Source organism: Erigeron canadensis, chromosome 7, assembly GCF_010389155.1.
Source record: "Erigeron canadensis isolate Cc75 chromosome 7, C_canadensis_v1, whole genome shotgun sequence".
NCBI lineage: Eukaryota > Viridiplantae > Streptophyta > Magnoliopsida > Asterales > Asteraceae > Erigeron > Erigeron canadensis.
The window spans coordinates 31,604,289-31,622,654 of NC_057767.1; the positions used below are offsets into that span (position 1 = coordinate 31,604,289).

At 34.5% G+C, this 18,366-nt stretch overlaps 2 protein-coding genes and 1 long non-coding RNA gene across 3 annotated transcripts; 2 read left to right on the forward strand and 1 right to left on the reverse strand.

Moving 5' to 3' along the window:
• Nucleotides 1–1,908: 1,908 nt before the first annotated feature.
• Nucleotides 1,909–3,963, forward strand: LOC122609311 (probable disease resistance protein At4g27220). The gene is made up of 5 exons (XM_043782363.1): nucleotides 1,909–2,183; nucleotides 2,381–2,723; nucleotides 2,860–3,339; nucleotides 3,435–3,866; nucleotides 3,937–3,963. Exons 1-5 carry the CDS (start codon nucleotides 1,909–1,911, stop codon nucleotides 3,961–3,963), a joined length of 1,557 nt encoding a protein of 518 aa, XP_043638298.1.
• Nucleotides 3,964–4,005: 42 nt separating this feature from the next.
• Nucleotides 4,006–5,207, forward strand: LOC122608544. The gene is made up of 2 exons (XR_006325245.1): nucleotides 4,006–4,827; nucleotides 4,945–5,207. It is a non-coding gene; the product is annotated as an uncharacterized LOC122608544 (long non-coding RNA).
• A 1,009-nt stretch (nucleotides 5,208–6,216) lies between these two features.
• Nucleotides 6,217–10,534, reverse strand: LOC122609312 (formin-like protein 1). Its single transcript, XM_043782364.1, has 4 exons — nucleotides 9,132–10,534; nucleotides 8,259–8,470; nucleotides 7,912–8,156; nucleotides 6,217–7,127 (listed from the first exon to the last, which is right to left on the reverse strand). The coding sequence occupies exons 1-4, from the start codon at nucleotides 10,532–10,534 to the stop codon at nucleotides 6,372–6,374; spliced, it is 2,616 nt and encodes an 871-aa protein (XP_043638299.1). The 3' UTR covers nucleotides 6,217–6,371.
• Between the last annotated feature and the right edge of the window lie 7,832 nt (nucleotides 10,535–18,366).

An 18,366-nucleotide genomic window follows, 5' to 3' on the forward strand; every position in this document is an offset into this window, starting at 1 on the left:
ATGGAAATGCCCAGACGAATATATAAGTCTTACGAACCTAGTCTTTATCGATATTTATTATTGTAATAAGTTAAAGAGAGTATTCTCGGTGAGCGTAACGCAAGGCCTTGTCAATCTCAAGAGTTTGACTATTAGATTTTGTGATGGTATAGAGGAAGTAATTTATGGGGGTGGTGGAGACGGTGAATCTGGAAATATTGTCGTATTCCCTTCTCTTACGGGGATTTTCTTTCATGCTTTACGAAATCTAAAGTGTTTCTTCAACTCAGGTGATGAGAATTGTAGGAGCGTCATCAAATATCCGTATTTAGTGGATGTAATTATGTTTTGTGCACCCGTGAAGATTTGGGGATCTGGAATCCATGAAACGCCCAACCTCAAAACATTGGAGTGGGATAGTGATGTTGTGAAAGTCCAAAATGCAGCCAATGCCATAAATGAAGCTGTGGAAAAAGCATTGAAAAAGAAAAATGTAATCCAGTAAATTTAATTTTTATCTAACCTGTCATGTAATTTTCTTTTATTTTTATTTATTTTTCTTTTCAACAGAAAAAACTACAAAAACCGGAAGATGAAGACGATAGTGAAGATGGAGACGAAGATGATAGTGAAGATGAAGATGAAGGGAAAAAATTTCAGGCTTGATTCGATTTCAATTATACCATGTCTCTATAGTGATCAATTAGAGTGAAAGGTTTGTTGAAAAGTGGTCGAAAACAAATAAAGTATCATGATTTTTCAGTTTTTATCGTATTAGTATTATATATTTCCAGTGTGCTCAACTAATATTGAAACCATCTCTCACACTTTTGGAGATTGTAAATTCGCTAGTCATATATGGCGGCTCATGAAAAAGTGGCTACAATTCGACTTCCATGCCATTACATCCGGTCAAATGTTAGATGAAATTCAATCTTCCAATGCAACGAGCAACCTCAAAATGCTACTGGAGGCAACATGTTACGTATGGTGATCGTCCTTATGGAAACACCGAAACAATGTAGCTTTTGGAAAAGAGAAAGCAACGGTAGAAGATGTTTTTAATTCTATTGTTTCAATGTCTTTTTTATGGGTATCATCTCGTTATAGGAAGACTAGTTTGACATGGCCATTATGGCGCATTAACCCTATGCATATATTTGATGTAATTACTTTATACTTCGACATCTTACCGAAGTGTTATCAATATATAAATTGGCTGTTCAAAAAAAAAAAAAAAGTAGTATATATTTCCAAATCGTGTATTAGGGATTATGGAACCAAATTTGAACGCGAAGTGGTTGATGAAATACTTATGGAAAATGTACAAGACTACAATTGCGCCTGCTAATTATTTGATTTAGTGTACAATGCGTGCTATGTTTTGTATGTCATCCATAATTCCAATATGAATACTTCGTGCTTGGAAGTCATCAGATGCATCGCAAGTCTAAGGCATAACTGGCCACAAATTTAATCGATGGAACCATATGCTTTTTTACCAAATATTAAGAATACAGTGATTTCTTCTTAATACGAGCAACTTCTAAGTCGTATTATAATCTTGGACCACAAAGTGCAAGAATGAAATGAATATATACCTTGCACCAGTTTGAAACTAGAGCCCACATCTCTTAGACTATTTTGTTAGGAGGATTAATCATTTTCCCTAAATTAAATTATAGCTCTTTCTGTTCATCGTTTTGTTACTTATCATTTTTTATCTGATCAAACCATTTATAAGTTAATATTCCCTTTAAACTTGCATGTTGATATGTCTTCATAACTGTCATCTTTGTATATATCATCATCATCTCTCACTTGTTTATATTAAGACACACTGATCTCTTCTTTTTCTTTTTCTTCTTCATAATCCATTTCATTTTCCAATCTTCAATTTATTGTAAGCTATTGTTTTATGTTAGTATTATGGAGGCCGCTTTTGAAAAAGTAGTGGACATACTATTTGGCGTGGCTATAAGGCAGATTAGTTACATGTGGAATTACATTGAGAACATTGATACTTTGAAAAGAGCATTGCAAGATCTCAAAGGTACAAGGGAGAGGGTTCAAGGACAAATAGATATAGCTATTCGTGGAGGTAATAATCTCTTTGAAGGTGTGGAAAAGTGGATGAAGGATGCCGATCAACAAATATCCAAGGCCGAAGAATTTGTTGAAGAAGAAGCGAATGCCAAGAAGACGTGATTGAAATTAGCAATGTGTGGTAATGGGCACACCCTTCATCATTATGTAAGAAGGGCAACAAAGATGGCTCCTTCTCTTTTGCAGCAACAAGTAAGTGGCACGCCTTATGAAAGTTGCGTCTATGTTGAAACCCCTGGACCACTAGATGTTTATCAAAACAAAGATCTTGATGATATTGTTATCCAAAATGCAGCTCTGAATGCTATCATTGTGCTCTTGAAGATGAAAGCAAACAAATCATTGGAATCTATGGCCTAGGTGGTGTTGGAAAAACCACCCTTGCTTTGGAAGTTGCTGCAAGAGTAAGACATCGGTTGTTTGCTGAAGTTGCTTTTACAACCATCTCACAAAAGGTAGATTTTGAGAAGATTAAAAAAGATATTGGAGAAGCAACGAAGCGAATAATGAAAGGGGACAAGATTCTAATCATATTATTAGACGACGTGTGGGAGAAACTAAATCCTGAAGATTTGTGTATTCCATGTGGGAATAAGCACAAGAATTGTAAGATCTTATTAACGTCTAGAAGTATAAAAGTGTGCCAGAAAATGAATGCTCAAAGTAAAATTCATGTTGCCTCGTTGCCAACAAAAGAAGCATGGATTCTTTTTCAGACGTGTCGTAGGCGAAAGATTGGATATAGATTCCAATCTCAAACCAATTGCATTAAAGGTTGTTGAAGAATGTGGTGGATTGCCACTACTTATTCAAGCATTTGGAAATGCATTGAAGGATGAAAACATCAAATCCTGGGAATGGGCTCTTACTCAATTGCAGAAACATGCACCATCGGATGTCGATGACGAGATACAGAAATCATTTACTCATTTGCAGTTAAGCTATGACTATCTTAAAAGTGAAAAAGCCAAGTCGTGCTTCCTGCTCTGTAGCATGTTCCCTGAAGACTGGTATATCTCTTTGGAAGACTTGGCATATTATGCGGTGGGTTTAGAAAGGTTTGATGACCTGGATAGCATAGAGGATGCAAGAGGCAGAGTTCAAAATGCAGTGGATATGCTCACTTCTTCTTGTTTGTTGTTGAAGAACCAGTACCTAGGAGAAGGCTATACCAAAATGCATGATGTTGTCCGTGATGTGGCATTGTTAATTGCATCTCAAGGCAATAACAAATTCTTGTCAAATCTCAACAAGGTTTAACTGAATGGCTACCGAAAAACAAAAGCTTCGAAAACTACACGGGTATTTCACTTATACGTAATGACATTATCAAGCTTCCTGATTATAAGGTACACATACCACACCTTGAAATTTTTCTTGTACAAAAAAATCAAAATTTGTCAAAGATTTCTGATGAATTCATTGGGTGGATGAAAAAAGTAAAGGTTTTAGATATCTCGTGGAATAATATCTCATCCTTGCCACAATCATTTCAACTCCTCACAAAACTTCGTATGCTCGATCTTCGTGGAAATAAATCTCTCCATGAAATTTCAATACTTGGGGTGTTGAGAGACCTTGAGATTCTAATTCTAAATGAAACTGGAATCACTAAAATTCCTAGAGAAATTGCCCAGTTAGTAAACTTGAGGGTGCTTCAAGTTAAAGATTGCGTGGATTTATCTCTCATAACAGAGGGTGTTATAGCAGCGTTGTCGAGATTGGAAGAGTTATGCATTGACCTTAGCTTTTTGAAACGAGCCTCTCCTTGTATTGTTGAGGTAATGAGCTTATCGAAGCTCATATACTTGGACTTAACAGTTCCTAGTATTGATGATATTCCTACTCAAGAACAAGGATTCAATTTTAATAAACTGAAAGTATTTGTGATTCAAATAACAAATTACCCTCGAGATTATCTCCTCGATTGGGCCTTCATGTCATGGTCAGGTCGTTATCTGGTGTTCTCAAGCGTACATCTTAGGATTCCAATAGGGAAGTGGTTAAAGAAATTGATTAAGGTAGATCGTCCTATTACAATTCTAAATAGAATTGAAAACTTAAATAATATCATGCCAACCCTGTATTATGAAGGTTTCAATAAGTTAGAGTGTATAAAGTTGTATAGGTGCCACAATATGTCTTGCTTAGTGGATGATGTTCAAACAGGTGTGATGGGGATGAATGGAAAATAGAGGAGAAGTTTTTCAAGGAACTAAAAGACCTTGAATTGTTGTATCTAGATAATTTGAAGGTGTTATGGAAATGCCCGGATGAATATATAAGTTTTACTAACCTAGTCACTTTTGAGATTCATCATTGTGATAAGTTAAAAAGAGTATTCACAGTAAGCATAGAAAAAGGGCTTGTCAATCTCAAAAGTTTGATAATTAATTCGTGTTGGAAATTAGAGAAAGTGATTTGGGGTGGCGATTATGAATCTAGAAGTATTATTGTGTTCCCGTACCTTGCCAAGATTTCCTTCAGGGGTTTATGGTGGATCAAAAGCTTCTACTCAGGTGGGAGTGAGAATCATAGCATCAAATATCCATCTTTGGTGGAAGTTGAAATCGTTGATTGTAAGAGCATGGAGATATGGGGACCTGGAATCCATGAAACACCCAACCTCAAAAGCATAAAAGTTGCAGATGAGTTTGCTGCTGTGCAAAGAATACAGCTGGATGGAGCTAATGCCATCAATGATGTTGTAGCAAAAAGGCATCAGATACTTCGACAAGGAAGGTAATAAATTTAATTATTCTCTGGTTAATTAAGTTTTGTATATACAATTTCTGGAAATCCATATTCTAATTGTGTTTTTTATTCTTATTTTTCCTTTTTCTCTTCAACAACAAACAGAACTTTATAACTGGGACAACAAATTGAAGAGGAAGAAGATGATAAAGAGAGGGAAGACGATAATCACGATGAAGAGTGGATAAGAATTAATTTGAATAAGGTGTGTATGAACCATTGTAATAACATGATTTTTCTGTTTGCCTTCTTTAATCATAGTAAGCATTTCTGTAAGCTTGTGTGGTGAGGATTATGGTCCCAAATTTGTAGACAAATTGTTGGAAGTTTCTGGCCTGCCAATTATTTTTAATTTCATCGTTCGTGCAGTATGTATGTACCTAAAAAAGATTTGTTTTATTTGTTACTAAGGCAGTAAACGCATTGAGCCATATTTGAGCTTGAGTTCGGCTCGTTAAAATTTAAAGAGCCTGAGCTCGTCTTCTAAATTTAGAGAGCTCGAGCCGAGTTTCAAGTCTTATGAGTAAGCTCATAAGCCTAAAAATAGGTGACATCCCCGTTAAGAACTTCTGAATCCATGACGACAGTTTGTATTAAACAAAAAAATAACAAGGAGCTAGAATCAGTCACAACACTTTGTACATTATGGCAGAAGTTGGGTCACCTGAACTGGAATTGCTTTTCTCCACCAACAAAAGACAGTGGTCGTTGGTCCACAGGATTCTAGTGCAGGCACAAATCAAAAAAAGATGCGAGGAAATCTCTAGGTCGTCATTACACAATGGGCACCTGGTCAAATGTAGATGGATACTTCTATGGTCCAAGTTTATTACAGAAGGCAGCCGGTCGAGATTAACCCTCCAAGTGTCAATATTGACCTTTGACGGCATTATGTTGTTCCAAGGCAGAATGCAGTCATCACCTTGAGACAACGAGTGGGCAGGCAGCATTAGCGGTGGCAATTATTGCCCTGAGGGCATTAACAGAAAAGATCCGAAAAGGAGCTGACGGAAAATTTACCCACTGATCCGGGGTGTTTGTAATGTCCAAGTTTGAAAGAAGACCTTAAAGTTGAACAAATTCAGCCTATTCACAGTCCAACCAAGGTTGTCTTCTTCAATCTGAGACTGAAAACAATAATGTGCGATTTTGACAAGGTAGTCATCAATCAAACGTTTGCCTATATCCACTAAAGTTGCAGCTTCATTCACAAAGTTATTAAATTTAATTGCATCATTACCCCATTCATTGTTGGTTCAAAACTGTTTTTAAAAAAAAAAAAAAATTTAATTATCAATTTAGATGGCTTCGTAGTGCATCAAATACATCACAATTCACGACTTTAAGATATTTATGATGCAAATTTAATTAATCATATGATCTTCAACCAACAACTAATCTATTGATTTCTGAAAATTGATTAGATCCAAACCTTTTTTACACTGATGTCATTACCAAATTGTTCCTCCCACCTTCATAATCTACCTAAAAGGCCAAAATGATCTAACATATCTATCTTTATAAATAACTACCTACAGAGAAGAAGAGCTACTGTCGTCATCTGAAGAACTATACTGTTGCCTTTTATGAAAACCATCATAGACTGGAGTCGAGATTACTGGAACTTTATGAACCGAATCATGGTTAATTCGATCATTTAATGTCCCAACTTCTTTGCACACCCTGTCAAGAACCGTCAAGAAATCCTTCACAATCACAAATATTCGTAACGGATGAGCTTCTTCTTTAGCCGAGTTTCCATGGAAATATTCAGTGACTTCTTTAACTAAAGAAACTGTTTCCCTTTCTTGGACTTGAATCTTGATGACCTCTTGTTGTGCAATACTCAAGAACTTGTTCATTGAATCAGAAAACTTTGTGCCTTCCATTAATTTGACAATGTTGATAATATTAGCAATCCCGTTCGAAAGTCTAGTCACGTCCCCATTAAGCACTTCTGAATCCATGGCTGAAGCTTTCTTGACATTTAAAAGGTCGGAACTGAGACTAGAAACAATTTGAAGCCCAGCGGCGGGTTTGGTAGTTTGGTTTGTAGTTGGGCTGGAGAGACGGGCACCTTCTAGTCGTATTATTTCTTGGACCACAAAATGCAAGAGAGTTGTTTTGACATCTGCACCCTTGATATCAATGAGTTTGAGGAGCGTGTCGAGTTTGAAAGCTTGGGCGTCGCCACGGTTTGTGCCAATGTTCATACGATTTCCGGTCTTGAGAACAGCTTCCAACAGTTTTAGAAACATTCTGTTGTTTCTAAGTTCTTCACAAGCTGCCTGATTTGACATTCAACATTTGGAATCGTCAATACTAAATCAGAAGATGTGAACATAACACCTATTTCAATCATTGTAAATATAACAAACCTGCATACAAGCACCCGTCCCCATGGTTCTTAGGGTATGTTTGGATTTCCCTTTTCTAACCTATTAACTGATTATTTAATTACCTTGAATCAGTAATTAGCACTTGTGTAAACAAATTATGCTTATAATTAAGAGACCATTACGGCCAATCAATTTCATATATAATATACTTTTCCCTAAATATTTCATCTTACGTAATGTAATGATGACTTCGTTTTCAAGAAACATAGCTGTTTATATAATTATATTAACTTGTTGAATAGATTGAATTTGTCAAACACTCGCGCCATTGATTATCTCATTATTACCTATCGCCAATGGCGTATAGCTCAATTGGCAACGGGTGGGAGCATCTTTGCCACAGATAGCACAAGATCTGGTATTTAAGCCCGGACACCCCCATAGCCACAACCGCCGGGTCAGGGATATTATAGATTAAAAGCCGATTGCGGACTGATTTGGGTTGCAGGTCATCAACCTTTTGCCACAAATAGTACAGACCTATTTCCCATGGCTTGTTTTTTTACTAAAACAGATTGTCTGTTCCTATTACTAGTTCAAGTTTGATTACAATTTACAAGTCACAATCTTAATCTGATTACCAAATATCACATAATCAATTTCAAGACATAGCAAATCGCCTAAAAATATAAATAAAGCCTGTCAATAACAGAGCTAGAGCAAAGTTATTTACCTCAAGAGTTTGAAACGAGCGCTTGAGGTATTCAACCTCGGAACCAAAATTGGAAACATAAAGCATCGCACAAACTCTTTTAAACGCAAAAGGTACATCAAGAACAGCCTTGAGAAACTTTTCAGCAGGACCAAGCTTGGAAGGTGAATCAACTCGATATTCTTTCAGTTTACGTTCTTCCTCTTTTGTAGGGGCCATTTTCAGTAAACTTTCAAGAACCTCAGTACCAAGTGCACCTAAATTACCTATTAACAAACATAATTCAATACAAAACTGGTTATCTATTAATCACAAATATACAACACCATGTCATAAACCTATAAGTAAATCGAAATGAAGAAAAGCACCTTCTAAAAGTGCATCACAGACTTCCTCAGTTGTCACACTAGATGCCCGCAATGCAATGGCAATGTTTTGAGACTTCTTTGGATCAAGTACTTGGCTTTCATTACTTATTGCAGAGGGAAGAATCGGATCTCCAGGAGCTGATTTTTCATTTGAATTATTTGCACTTGGCTGTTTTACAATGAATAATGTCTCGATCATCTCTTCATTTAATCTGTAATCAATAACCCCATATCATTAGCGATGTAAACAAATCAAATGAACACAAAGGATTGTTTAAACTTCATTGTTCTGTTCAACCGAACAAACGATTGAATACAAAATTACAAATGGATAAATAAACGGAACAAATTTCAAGCAATGTAGCAAATTATTTGCTCAAATTTCACATTTCACCGAAATACGATCTCTTTTTGCCAAATATTCACCCGAAATGTCATTTTGGCTCAAAGTCATATTTCTTTTATTTAAATATTGTGTATATATATTATCCATATCCATATCCATATCCATATCCATATACATATATAAAAATAATATATATCACTTTTAAAACCATGTACCAAACTTAACACTAGCTGTGGTTAAAAACATTTCTATAAAAATTACTCAGTATTTTTAACGGCAAACTTGGATTAAACGGCATTGTCTTTTCATATATCAATTTGAGTTCCCCAATTATTTTCATGAAAAAACCCCAGTCCTATGGTATATTTTGCTCACACCAGGTTTAACGTTTCTAGCTAGTCTCTCATGTACCAAACCATTTATTGATGGTTGGTAAAAAATAAAAAAAGTTTTGCTTTTACATTTTAGAAACCAAAAACACAAAATTACAATCAATACTATAATATGTACATAAATAAATTTCTTACTTAAAGGAGTTGGATTTGAGATGATCCCACACCATTTCATGATCAGAACTTGCTCTCATTTTATCCCAATGAAACGCTTTCAGTTTCGGTTTTCGGTTTTCCTCGATATTTTCTTGTTTTTCCGGCAACATTTCGACACTCGAAACCATTGGCTTATTAGTATTAGTACTACTTACAAGTACACTCCTTGTGGGTTTTACCAACACAGGTGGGTTTAACCTGTTTACCGGCACCGGAGGGTTGATTTCCGGCAGTGTTAATGGCGGTATGGGCGGCGGCGGAATCCTCACCGGAGAATATTTTTGGTCATTTGAAGAGTTTGACAACCTGGGTGATGACTCTAAACTATCTTTACTCAACCCCACATCCGGAAACGGCGGTGGTGGTGGCGGCGCGGGCCGAGACGGCGGCGGAACAGTTTGGACAGAAAACATCTCCGGCGATTTCATCATTGTAGTATGTCTTGGACTCAAGCTCACCGGCGGCGAAATACTCAAAGAAATAGACCTCGCTGGAGACCCAGAACTTGACGAAGTAAACGAAGTCCTGGAACCGGACCCAACACTCCTCCGCCCAACATCCGCTGTCGCCGCCGTAGCGCCGCCGCCGGAACCTCCCGGAGAGTAAAACCCTTCACACTCAGAATTTTCAAACCCGTCATGGTGAAGTAAAGTTTGACCCTTTTGACCGGTCAACGGCGGCAGTGGCCGGAGCTCCGGCGAACCCACTTTAGTTATAGTTGAACTGATTTCATTTCCACTTTTCATAGTAGTGTTGGTATCAACACCACTATGTGAATTCACAAGAGTTCCGAGATATAAAAACTCGGAACTAGTTTGTGAAGGCCGAGTGAGCTTCGGTATTTTATTATAGTTATTATTATTAATAATATTATTAGTTGTGTTGGGCTGTTGTGGTTTTTCATTAAGAAAATCCTTATTAAGATTTTTATATTTTTTAATTTTCAAAAATGATATAATGAAAAGTACAATAAGAGCTAAAATGGCAAGAGTGATGGCAATGGGGATGAGTTTTGAAGAAGTGTGTTTTGGTTTTGGGGAAGTAGGGAGGTTAAGAGCGGAGATGTTGGCCGGAAAAGAGGCGGTAGAGGTGGTTGCCGGCGGCGGTGGAGATGGTGGTGGTGGAGGGACTGATGGGAAAAATGGTTGGTTGTTGTCATTTGGTGGAGATGTGGAAATGAATGGGATGTCGTTGTTTATAGATGGTGGTGAAGATGGTGGGAGAATAGTGGCCGGAGGTTGTGCTACCGGTGGTTGTGACACCGGCGGTGGGGTTGGGTTGTCGTCTGGGAAGAACGGTTGGTGGAGTGTACGGCGGTGGTTAGTGGTGGCGGTGGTGGTGGCTAAAGTGAGTGAGAATACAAGAAAAGTGAAAATGTGCATGGCTTGGTCTGTGTATGTGTGTGTGTTTATTACTGTGTGTGGATAGGGGGGTTTAAAGATTTTACAGTGATTGGAGAGAAAGTCTGATGTGATTTGACTAAAGTGTGTAAGTATATTTTTTCAGACTGAGGGGAGTTTGTGATTCCAGCTAAGAAAATTTGTATTGATAGGTGTAAATGTTGAAAATTTGAGGTTGTATGGTTTGTAAAAAAAGTAGTATGTTGGATGTAAATAGGTTGTTTTGAGTGTGGATCATAAAATAACAAAGATTTTGTTTTTGATTAGTGTGTCACCGTGTAGTTACTTTCTCGATGATAATTTTGGATAAAGTAATGGACTTTTTAATTATTTGTTTGCTAGTTTAGTGAGTACTTCATTATATTCTCGATACCAATTTTTCATACCGTTTCCAATCCTGTTCAACTTAAAAAAAAAATTTTGTTAAAATGTAAATTTTTTATAGTAATTTAAGGTTTTTGACGAGCTACTAACTTACCTAATTATTTCTATTCTTCAAATCATCAAATGAGAAGTCCACTCGGCCGCATATGGAACCTTAAATTTTTTGTTACATGCACAAGTTGAACTCATAACTTTCTATTATTAAAGTTATTAGGTATTTCATCACAACAATTTGAACTAAGGTTTGAGGGTCATTGGGGCGTTTAAGATCTTGTCGACGATCATGATGTTTATCTCTTTCGCATATTTATCGAGTATTTTCAATAACTTGCTTAATAATGTCCATTAAATTAATGTCATCCAAAGTGTAAATCATATCCTCAAATGTTCTTTTATTTGATCGTTGATAAGTATATATATATATATATATAGGAAAAGTGAGTATGGGGTTGTTCCTCATCTATTAGATGGAGAACCCCTTACATACAAATATTTTATGAATAGTTTGAATTTAAAACAAATACATGGCCCCCCATGATTTTCATGATTATAAAAACCAAATGTGAGGAATTCCTCATCTAAGTTTAGATGGGGGATAACCTCATACTCACTTTCTCATATATCTATACTCCTATATAAAGATTATACACCCCTCTCAAAATATAAATAGTTACTCATATGTCACATACAAAATTACTAAATTGCCCCTTAATAAAGACCCACTATGGAAAAAGTTTTATAAATTATCAATTTTGCCCTTAATGAATTAATTTATACCATAAACCCTTATTTTAATACTTAACACTTTAAAACCTTATCTTCTAAAACTTTCCACTATCACAATTACATCAACCTACACCACTTGATACCGCCACCACTAGACCGTCTTCTACACCACCGCCACCGTATTGCGCGGGTACCATGATCTTATATATATATATATAATTTTAAAAGAATCAACCTCTGGCAGTATAAAATTTATCTGATTATTACATTCGTAAAACGCAAATAATCTAAAAAAATGTTTGTGTGGAAAAGTGATTATCTGTTATGAAAACATAGTCTTAAAGAAGTATGTACCTACCTGTTTTTTCAAAACGCAATTTTTAAAGCGCATAATTTATTTTGAAAACGCAAAATCTGCTTTGTAATCACAATAACAAACACCCCCTTAGTATGATACTCATGTGTTTTTCTGATTGCACGAATACTCCTCTGATATAGACTATGAGTTAAACACAAAGCTTTTACTCAGTATATAATTTTGATAACCTATTAAAAAAATGGGTTTTGTTAGTGACAGCCCTTAGGGTTGTCAGTAAAAACTAATTGGGTGCATTAAAATTTGTACCTTGCTGTTAGAAAAATCAGGGGGCGGTTTTTAGTATATAATGTACAAGTTTTTAAACATGTAATATGTTGTTAGGACTGTCATTATCATTTTCCTAAAAAAACTGCTCTTTATAAACAGGTTTAACCTCAAGTTTTATTTTAGGCAAGAGCAAGTATATGTTATATAACGGATCTATTGCTTTTATGCTTTTTATTTTAGACCTTAAAGGCTTATTAAAACGTCATTGTTTTCTTTGCCTATAAATGTAACTTTTATAAGAGCATCAGTGGTGGCTTAAGGTTTTTGGAGACCTCAAACGAGATCAATTTTGAGGGCCTAGTTCATTACCATATAAACTAAAGTAACAAAAAAAGTAGCTTGTTTTTTGTTATTGAACTACAAGTAATAAAAAAATATGCAGATGTTGATGCAAAAATCAAAAAGGCGTTACTGCAATACAAATTATATAACGATACTCAATCCAAAATTCAAACACTAAGTCTAATATACAAGATTCTGAGGCCTTGAAAATTTGAGGGCCTAAAGCGATCGCCTAGTCTCATAGTATTGTTGAGCCACCTCCGAAGAGCATCCACAATGGTGGGTTGATCAAAAGCTTTTTTTATACTAATAAGTCATTGAAAAGCTTATTACCATTGGAAAAGATAGCTTTTTTCATCAAAAGGTTGAGAATCCTCAACCTATTTGATGAAAGACTTTTTTCAAAAACACTCATACCAACTTATAAGTACATTATATTAATATGATTTTATCTTACATTCTTAATTTAATATTATAAATTGGTGGTATGAAAATAATAAAAAGTCATTAATAGGTTCATTGAGGATGCCCTAATTTTGATCTCTTTTTAGAGCAACTCTAATGGTATAGCTTTTTTGTAAAAGCTTTTTATAAAAAGCTATAAAAAGCTTTTCATCAAATGATGACTCCAATGGTTAAAACTTTAAAAAAAAGTCTTTTAATTATTTTTTAATTATGAAATAGTGAAGAGAGAGAATGTCATGTTCTTGCAAAGACTTGAATTTTCTCAAGCTATTGATAAAAAGCTTTGGACTCTAATGGTAAAAAACTTTTGCAAAAGCTCTTTCAAATAGTAAAAAACTTTATAAAAAGCTTTACAAAAAGCTCCATTTGAGATGCCCTTACGTTATACCTATAGGTTATTATTAATGTATTTTTTTATTAATGAATTTTTTTTATTTAATTGAATATGCTTTTTTTCATTTAGTGTATTGTGTTTTTAATACAATATAAATGATGACTTGACACGGTGTGAATATTGGTGACTCGACTTTCATCGGTAGATATTTTTTCTTGTGTCTTGATTTTTATTGTAATTGACACGAGTTTTTTCAATCCTCCTACCTTTTTAGCAATCAAAGATTTGAGGTTTTTGTTTCGTTTCGTATTATTTTCACTTAAATTAGCTTTTGCCTCTTTTTCTTGTAATTGTACACAATCTTTTAGGATTACTATCGTCTTGTTATTCAATCTTTTGTAATAAAGTTTCTTTGAAAAATATGATGACTTGACAGAAGTAAACTGAACTTTAGTATTAAGTTAAAAATAAAATGAAGTCAGTATATATGTTCACTGATATGCTATTAACATAGGCTAGTTGCTGGGCTAACTATCACAAAATGATAATAGGGTATCACAAAATTATTAAGTTTTGGTGATAATAGACACTATAAAAATACAATATTAACAGGTTGTTGAAATACGGTAAGTCGGTAACATGTTAGTATGTTACTAGTGTGAACCTGCAGCAACTTTTTTTGACTTTAACCTCCTATCTTCGGCGTGTGAGTAGTACGTTTCCTGATCTCCCAATCATATTGAAATTTGAATAAGGTACGAATGTTTGACTCCTTTAATTAAGAACATAATCGAGGTGGTATAACAAAATTAAATAAATCTTAATTTTTTCAATCAAATATACATAAATATAAATTAACTTAACTTGTGTGTCTAAAAATCAACATAATCATAAATAGATGACATAAAAGGAAAAATTAGAAAATTTTTTTTTAATGAAATCCACATATCAATACTTCAAGATTTTAGGTTATTTTTAAGCATATGAGCTAGATTTATTAATTATTTTCTTAATATGGGATTTTCTATTAAGCTTTTTTTTTGAGAATAAATGAAATCTACATGTTAAATTTTTAAAATTTCAGGTTAACTTTTAGGCAAATGAGTTTAGTTAGATTAATATTTTTTTCATTTTTATTCAACAAAACTAACATAACACTTTCATAGTCTCATAGTTACTCTCGTCCCCCTTGACAATAATAATTACATTATTATAAAGAAATATACTATTAACAAAAAGTGCTAATCATGAACGAAATTAATAATTCCTATATGTATAAGATGCACTATTGCCATGCACAAATCTCTACGATTTTGAAAATAAAATCAGCACAATCCTTCAATCAAGGAATCCCTTTTGCTTTTCCTTTTAATCATTCACTGGTACAATAAATCATGTATTTGCATTATAGTTTACTTGATGTCAATTTCAAGGTGTTCTTTGATCACTTATAAAATACATAGATAATCATGCACCAAAGAATAAAAAGGGCAGTCACTATATTTTGTCATACCACAATTTCAGGTTCGAAATATTTTATACTTGGAAAAGTCGAAAATTAGAGCCAGTATTCGGGAGGGACAAATCTGGCATTCGCATCGGGCCCATTCTTTTAAGAGCATCAGTTTTTATATTTTCTTAACATTACTCGTTATTTGTAAAATGTTATATACTTATATGTTTATATATTTAAATTCGTTTTTTTTTATTGATTTTTATTTTATTATTATTTTTTTTTTGAAGTTGATTTTTCGCTTGAAAACTTCGTGTCGCGATACCGACACCGACAGCGACAGGTCTAACATACGTTGTCTTAACCGAGTTCACGTTAGAAAGCTCACTCGAAGTAGAAATGTCTATTTTAAATACCCGATGGGGGAAAACCTTCTACTAATCCGCCCGAAGGCACGACGATCAATAGGGGTAAACCATGCATCCTCAGACTTGAACCTGGGTATACCCAAACCAAGTCTTCATAGAAAGACTTCCTATGTACTTCCCAAGTCTTGAACCTAAAACCTTCTGCTTATAGGGTATGTGCTCAACCACTTAAGCTAACTAGAAAGTATAACATGCGCTTTTCTTACTTTTGGATTGTTTTAAATAATTGAATTCTAAGACTAGTCAAGTAAAAAATGTATTGATGTTATTCTATTTGATTTTATTGTTTCACAATCATTTTTGTGGGTGTCTACTATATACAGAAAATTATATGTCTCGCGGGATGATTGGTTCCTTAACCCTCTTCTTGTTTTATAAACGAGGGTGTGCTTTATTTGGTTTCGAAAGTTTTTCAAAGTATTAATGTTATTCTAGACGGTGTAATTATATTTGTTTATGTACCGTTGTATTCTTTATGGTGTCTAGTGCTTTACTAGATACCGTTTTTTTTTTAATATATTGTTGTTCTAAAAAAATAAAAAATAAAAAATGTACTTTTAGCGACACTTACTTTCACTTATTCAATTTACCCACCTATCAATAATCAATTTACTGGTAGGAAAGTAGATAAGAAAAAGAGAAAATAAAAATAAAATGAGGTGCAAACCGTGAAGAGCTTTGGATATTTGCAAGGCCCTCTTTTTTGTTTTCTTTTATTTTTACGTCAGAAAAGCTTTGTCTTCAACAAAGTACTGTTACTTGAAAGTGCATATGGTTATTCGATGTGCAATGAGACATCCAATCACTCATATATACATTTGTTTCCTTACTAAGGTACCTGTTTTATATTCTTTCAATCAAGTTATAAACATGTATATGTATGGGTTTATTGTGGTTTAGCAAGATAAGTTTTTCTTTAAACAAAGTTAGTGAATGCAAAGTGCACATTTGTTTAGACTAATTTGATTGGCTCAGCACTTTAGCCGGAGTCAAGTGAACATCGCCCACTAGTTATAAATGATATTCATAAAGACAATTGTTCTAAAAATTCAAGTAACCAATAAGAGCCTTCAATTTTTTAATTATCTGATCAAAAGTAAAATAAAAATTTCTTACCTTAAATTATACTTTCATATATACTCGTAACTAATAAGTTCCGTATCCTTGTAACTTGCTAATATAACCGAAATGCTATTTAAATTGGCCTTATCATAAGATGGCCTAAAGACTAAAGTGAACTTTGGTATATGAACATTGTCTGTTGAAATGTCATAAATAGGCATGTCACAAAGTACATAAATTGGGTGGTATTTAAAGTGGATTGATAATTACCTGATCAGAGAGCAGTGATAACGCGTTGATATACGTATGCCTATACATATAGAGTCTGAAGTTAAGGTGTGATTGATTTGCTCATCAATATTAATTCATGTTTGTCAGACTAGGGTCACAAAATACAGTCTAAATTAATTTTTTTTAAAATTTTAATACAAACATATTTTCTTAATTACCATTTTATTTTAATTATAATAAAAACATATTTTGTTAGTAACATGACAATTAGAAAATTAAGACACCTAGCAGTAACTTATTTGAAGCTAAGAGCAAGGGTGTAGTCGGCTTATTTTAATGGCAAAAACCATCGTCGGCTCATTGGCTAATCTATAGCACATGTATCGGCTAGTTTTGACAAGTTTAATCGGCTAGTTTTGACTATATATATCGGCATGTTTTGGCCGGTCCTTGTAAACGCTGGGAGTGTGTACTTGTGACCGTTTTTTTTGTTCTTTTGCCAATCTTGTTCTTTCACTGGAAACCTAAAAAATCGATTTGGGGGTTTTCGATTTTGATGCAAAAACTATGTTTTTCTTAGCTTCTATTGTCAGAATACATGCCGATAAAACTTGCCGATGCTCCTAACGTTATATATCACCCTTTCCGGTGAAATCCGAAACCCCTATTTGGGGTTTCCGGTCGTTGGCGGCCAAAAACTTTCACTTTTATTATGGCCAAAATTTTGTTTGGCTTGTGCAAGGGTGTAGTTGGCTATGTGACTACTTGTTGGTTCATTTTTCCGGCGATCCCTTTTTTGGGGTTTCCGGTTTAATCGATATGTTTCCTGTTGCTTTGTTGCTTCGGTTTTCCGGTGAGCCCTTTCTTGGGTTTCCGGTGAACTGCTGGTGCTGCTGAATGTTGCATCGGTTTTCCGGCAAGCCCTTTCTTGGGTTTTCCGGTGAGACTGTTGTTGCTGCTACGACGGCTGTGGTTTTCCAACTAGCTCTTTCTCGGGTTTCCGGTTAGACTGCTGCAGCTTATATGTATATTTATCTTTTTACATTGCTGTTAATTGCATGTTTATGATTAACTTGGTAGTGTTAACTTAGCGGTAGCGTTGCCGGATTTTTACTTGGTAGAGTTGCCAGATTTTGTTCCATTAAAGCAATAGGTAGCCGGAAAAAGTAGTTTTTAGCCGATGATGATATCATTGAACAGTTTTAGGTTGTTGGTTAAATGGGCGATGATGATACAAATGTTCGTAAAAATGAGACTCGGATGATCCGAGGCGTATCTTGGCGAGGTAAACCTTCGGGTTAGCAGCCATAGCGTCCCCGACCCACAAATTCTAAGCCCAAGTTTTTTTTAATACAAAAAATGTCACTTTTTTAGTTTTCCGGCAAGTTTGATTATAATTCCGGTTACCTTTGTTATGTTATCAAATTGGCAAGTTTTGTTTGCTACACCACTAGTTTTGACTGGTTTTTGGCAACGTCACGTGTCGATTTGTCATTGGTCGGAAATTAGTCAAACTTGTCAATTTGCCAATTTTTTGGCACTACACCCCTGCCCTAAGCTATTATAATATAAACTCTGAAAAAACAAAGTTAAAACAATGTGATTAAACAATATATATATATATATATATATATATATATATATATATATATATATATATATATATATATATATATATATATATATATATAAAGGTCATACGTTACAAAACATCCAACAAGAAAAACAAAATCGTGACCACAAATCAAGAAAAAAAAAGTACTTAAACAAACTCTAGTTTATTTACTTCACCCAACAGGATTT

Excerpts from the sequence above, each read along its gene's own strand:
- LOC122609312 (XM_043782364.1), bottom strand. The coding sequence starts at position 10,534 with ATGCACATTTTCACTTTTCTTGTATTCTCACTCACTTTAGCCACCACC. Across the intron at positions 8,471-9,131 it reads CTCAAATCCAACTCCTTTAA|ATTAAATGAAGAGATGATCG; the intron begins GTAAGAAATTTA and ends TATTGATTACAG. Across the intron at positions 7,128-7,911 it reads GCTCGTTTCAAACTCTTGAG|GCAGCTTGTGAAGAACTTAG; the intron begins GTAAATAACTTT and ends ATGTCAAATCAG.
- LOC122609311 (XM_043782363.1), top strand. The coding sequence starts at position 1,909 with ATGGAGGCCGCTTTTGAAAAAGTAGTGGACATACTATTTGGCGTGGCT. Across the intron at positions 2,184-2,380 it reads GAAGCGAATGCCAAGAAGAC|CTCTGAATGCTATCATTGTG; the intron begins GTGATTGAAATT and ends TCCAAAATGCAG. Across the intron at positions 3,867-3,936 it reads CCTCTCCTTGTATTGTTGAG|AACAAGGATTCAATTTTAAT; the intron begins GTAATGAGCTTA and ends TTCCTACTCAAG.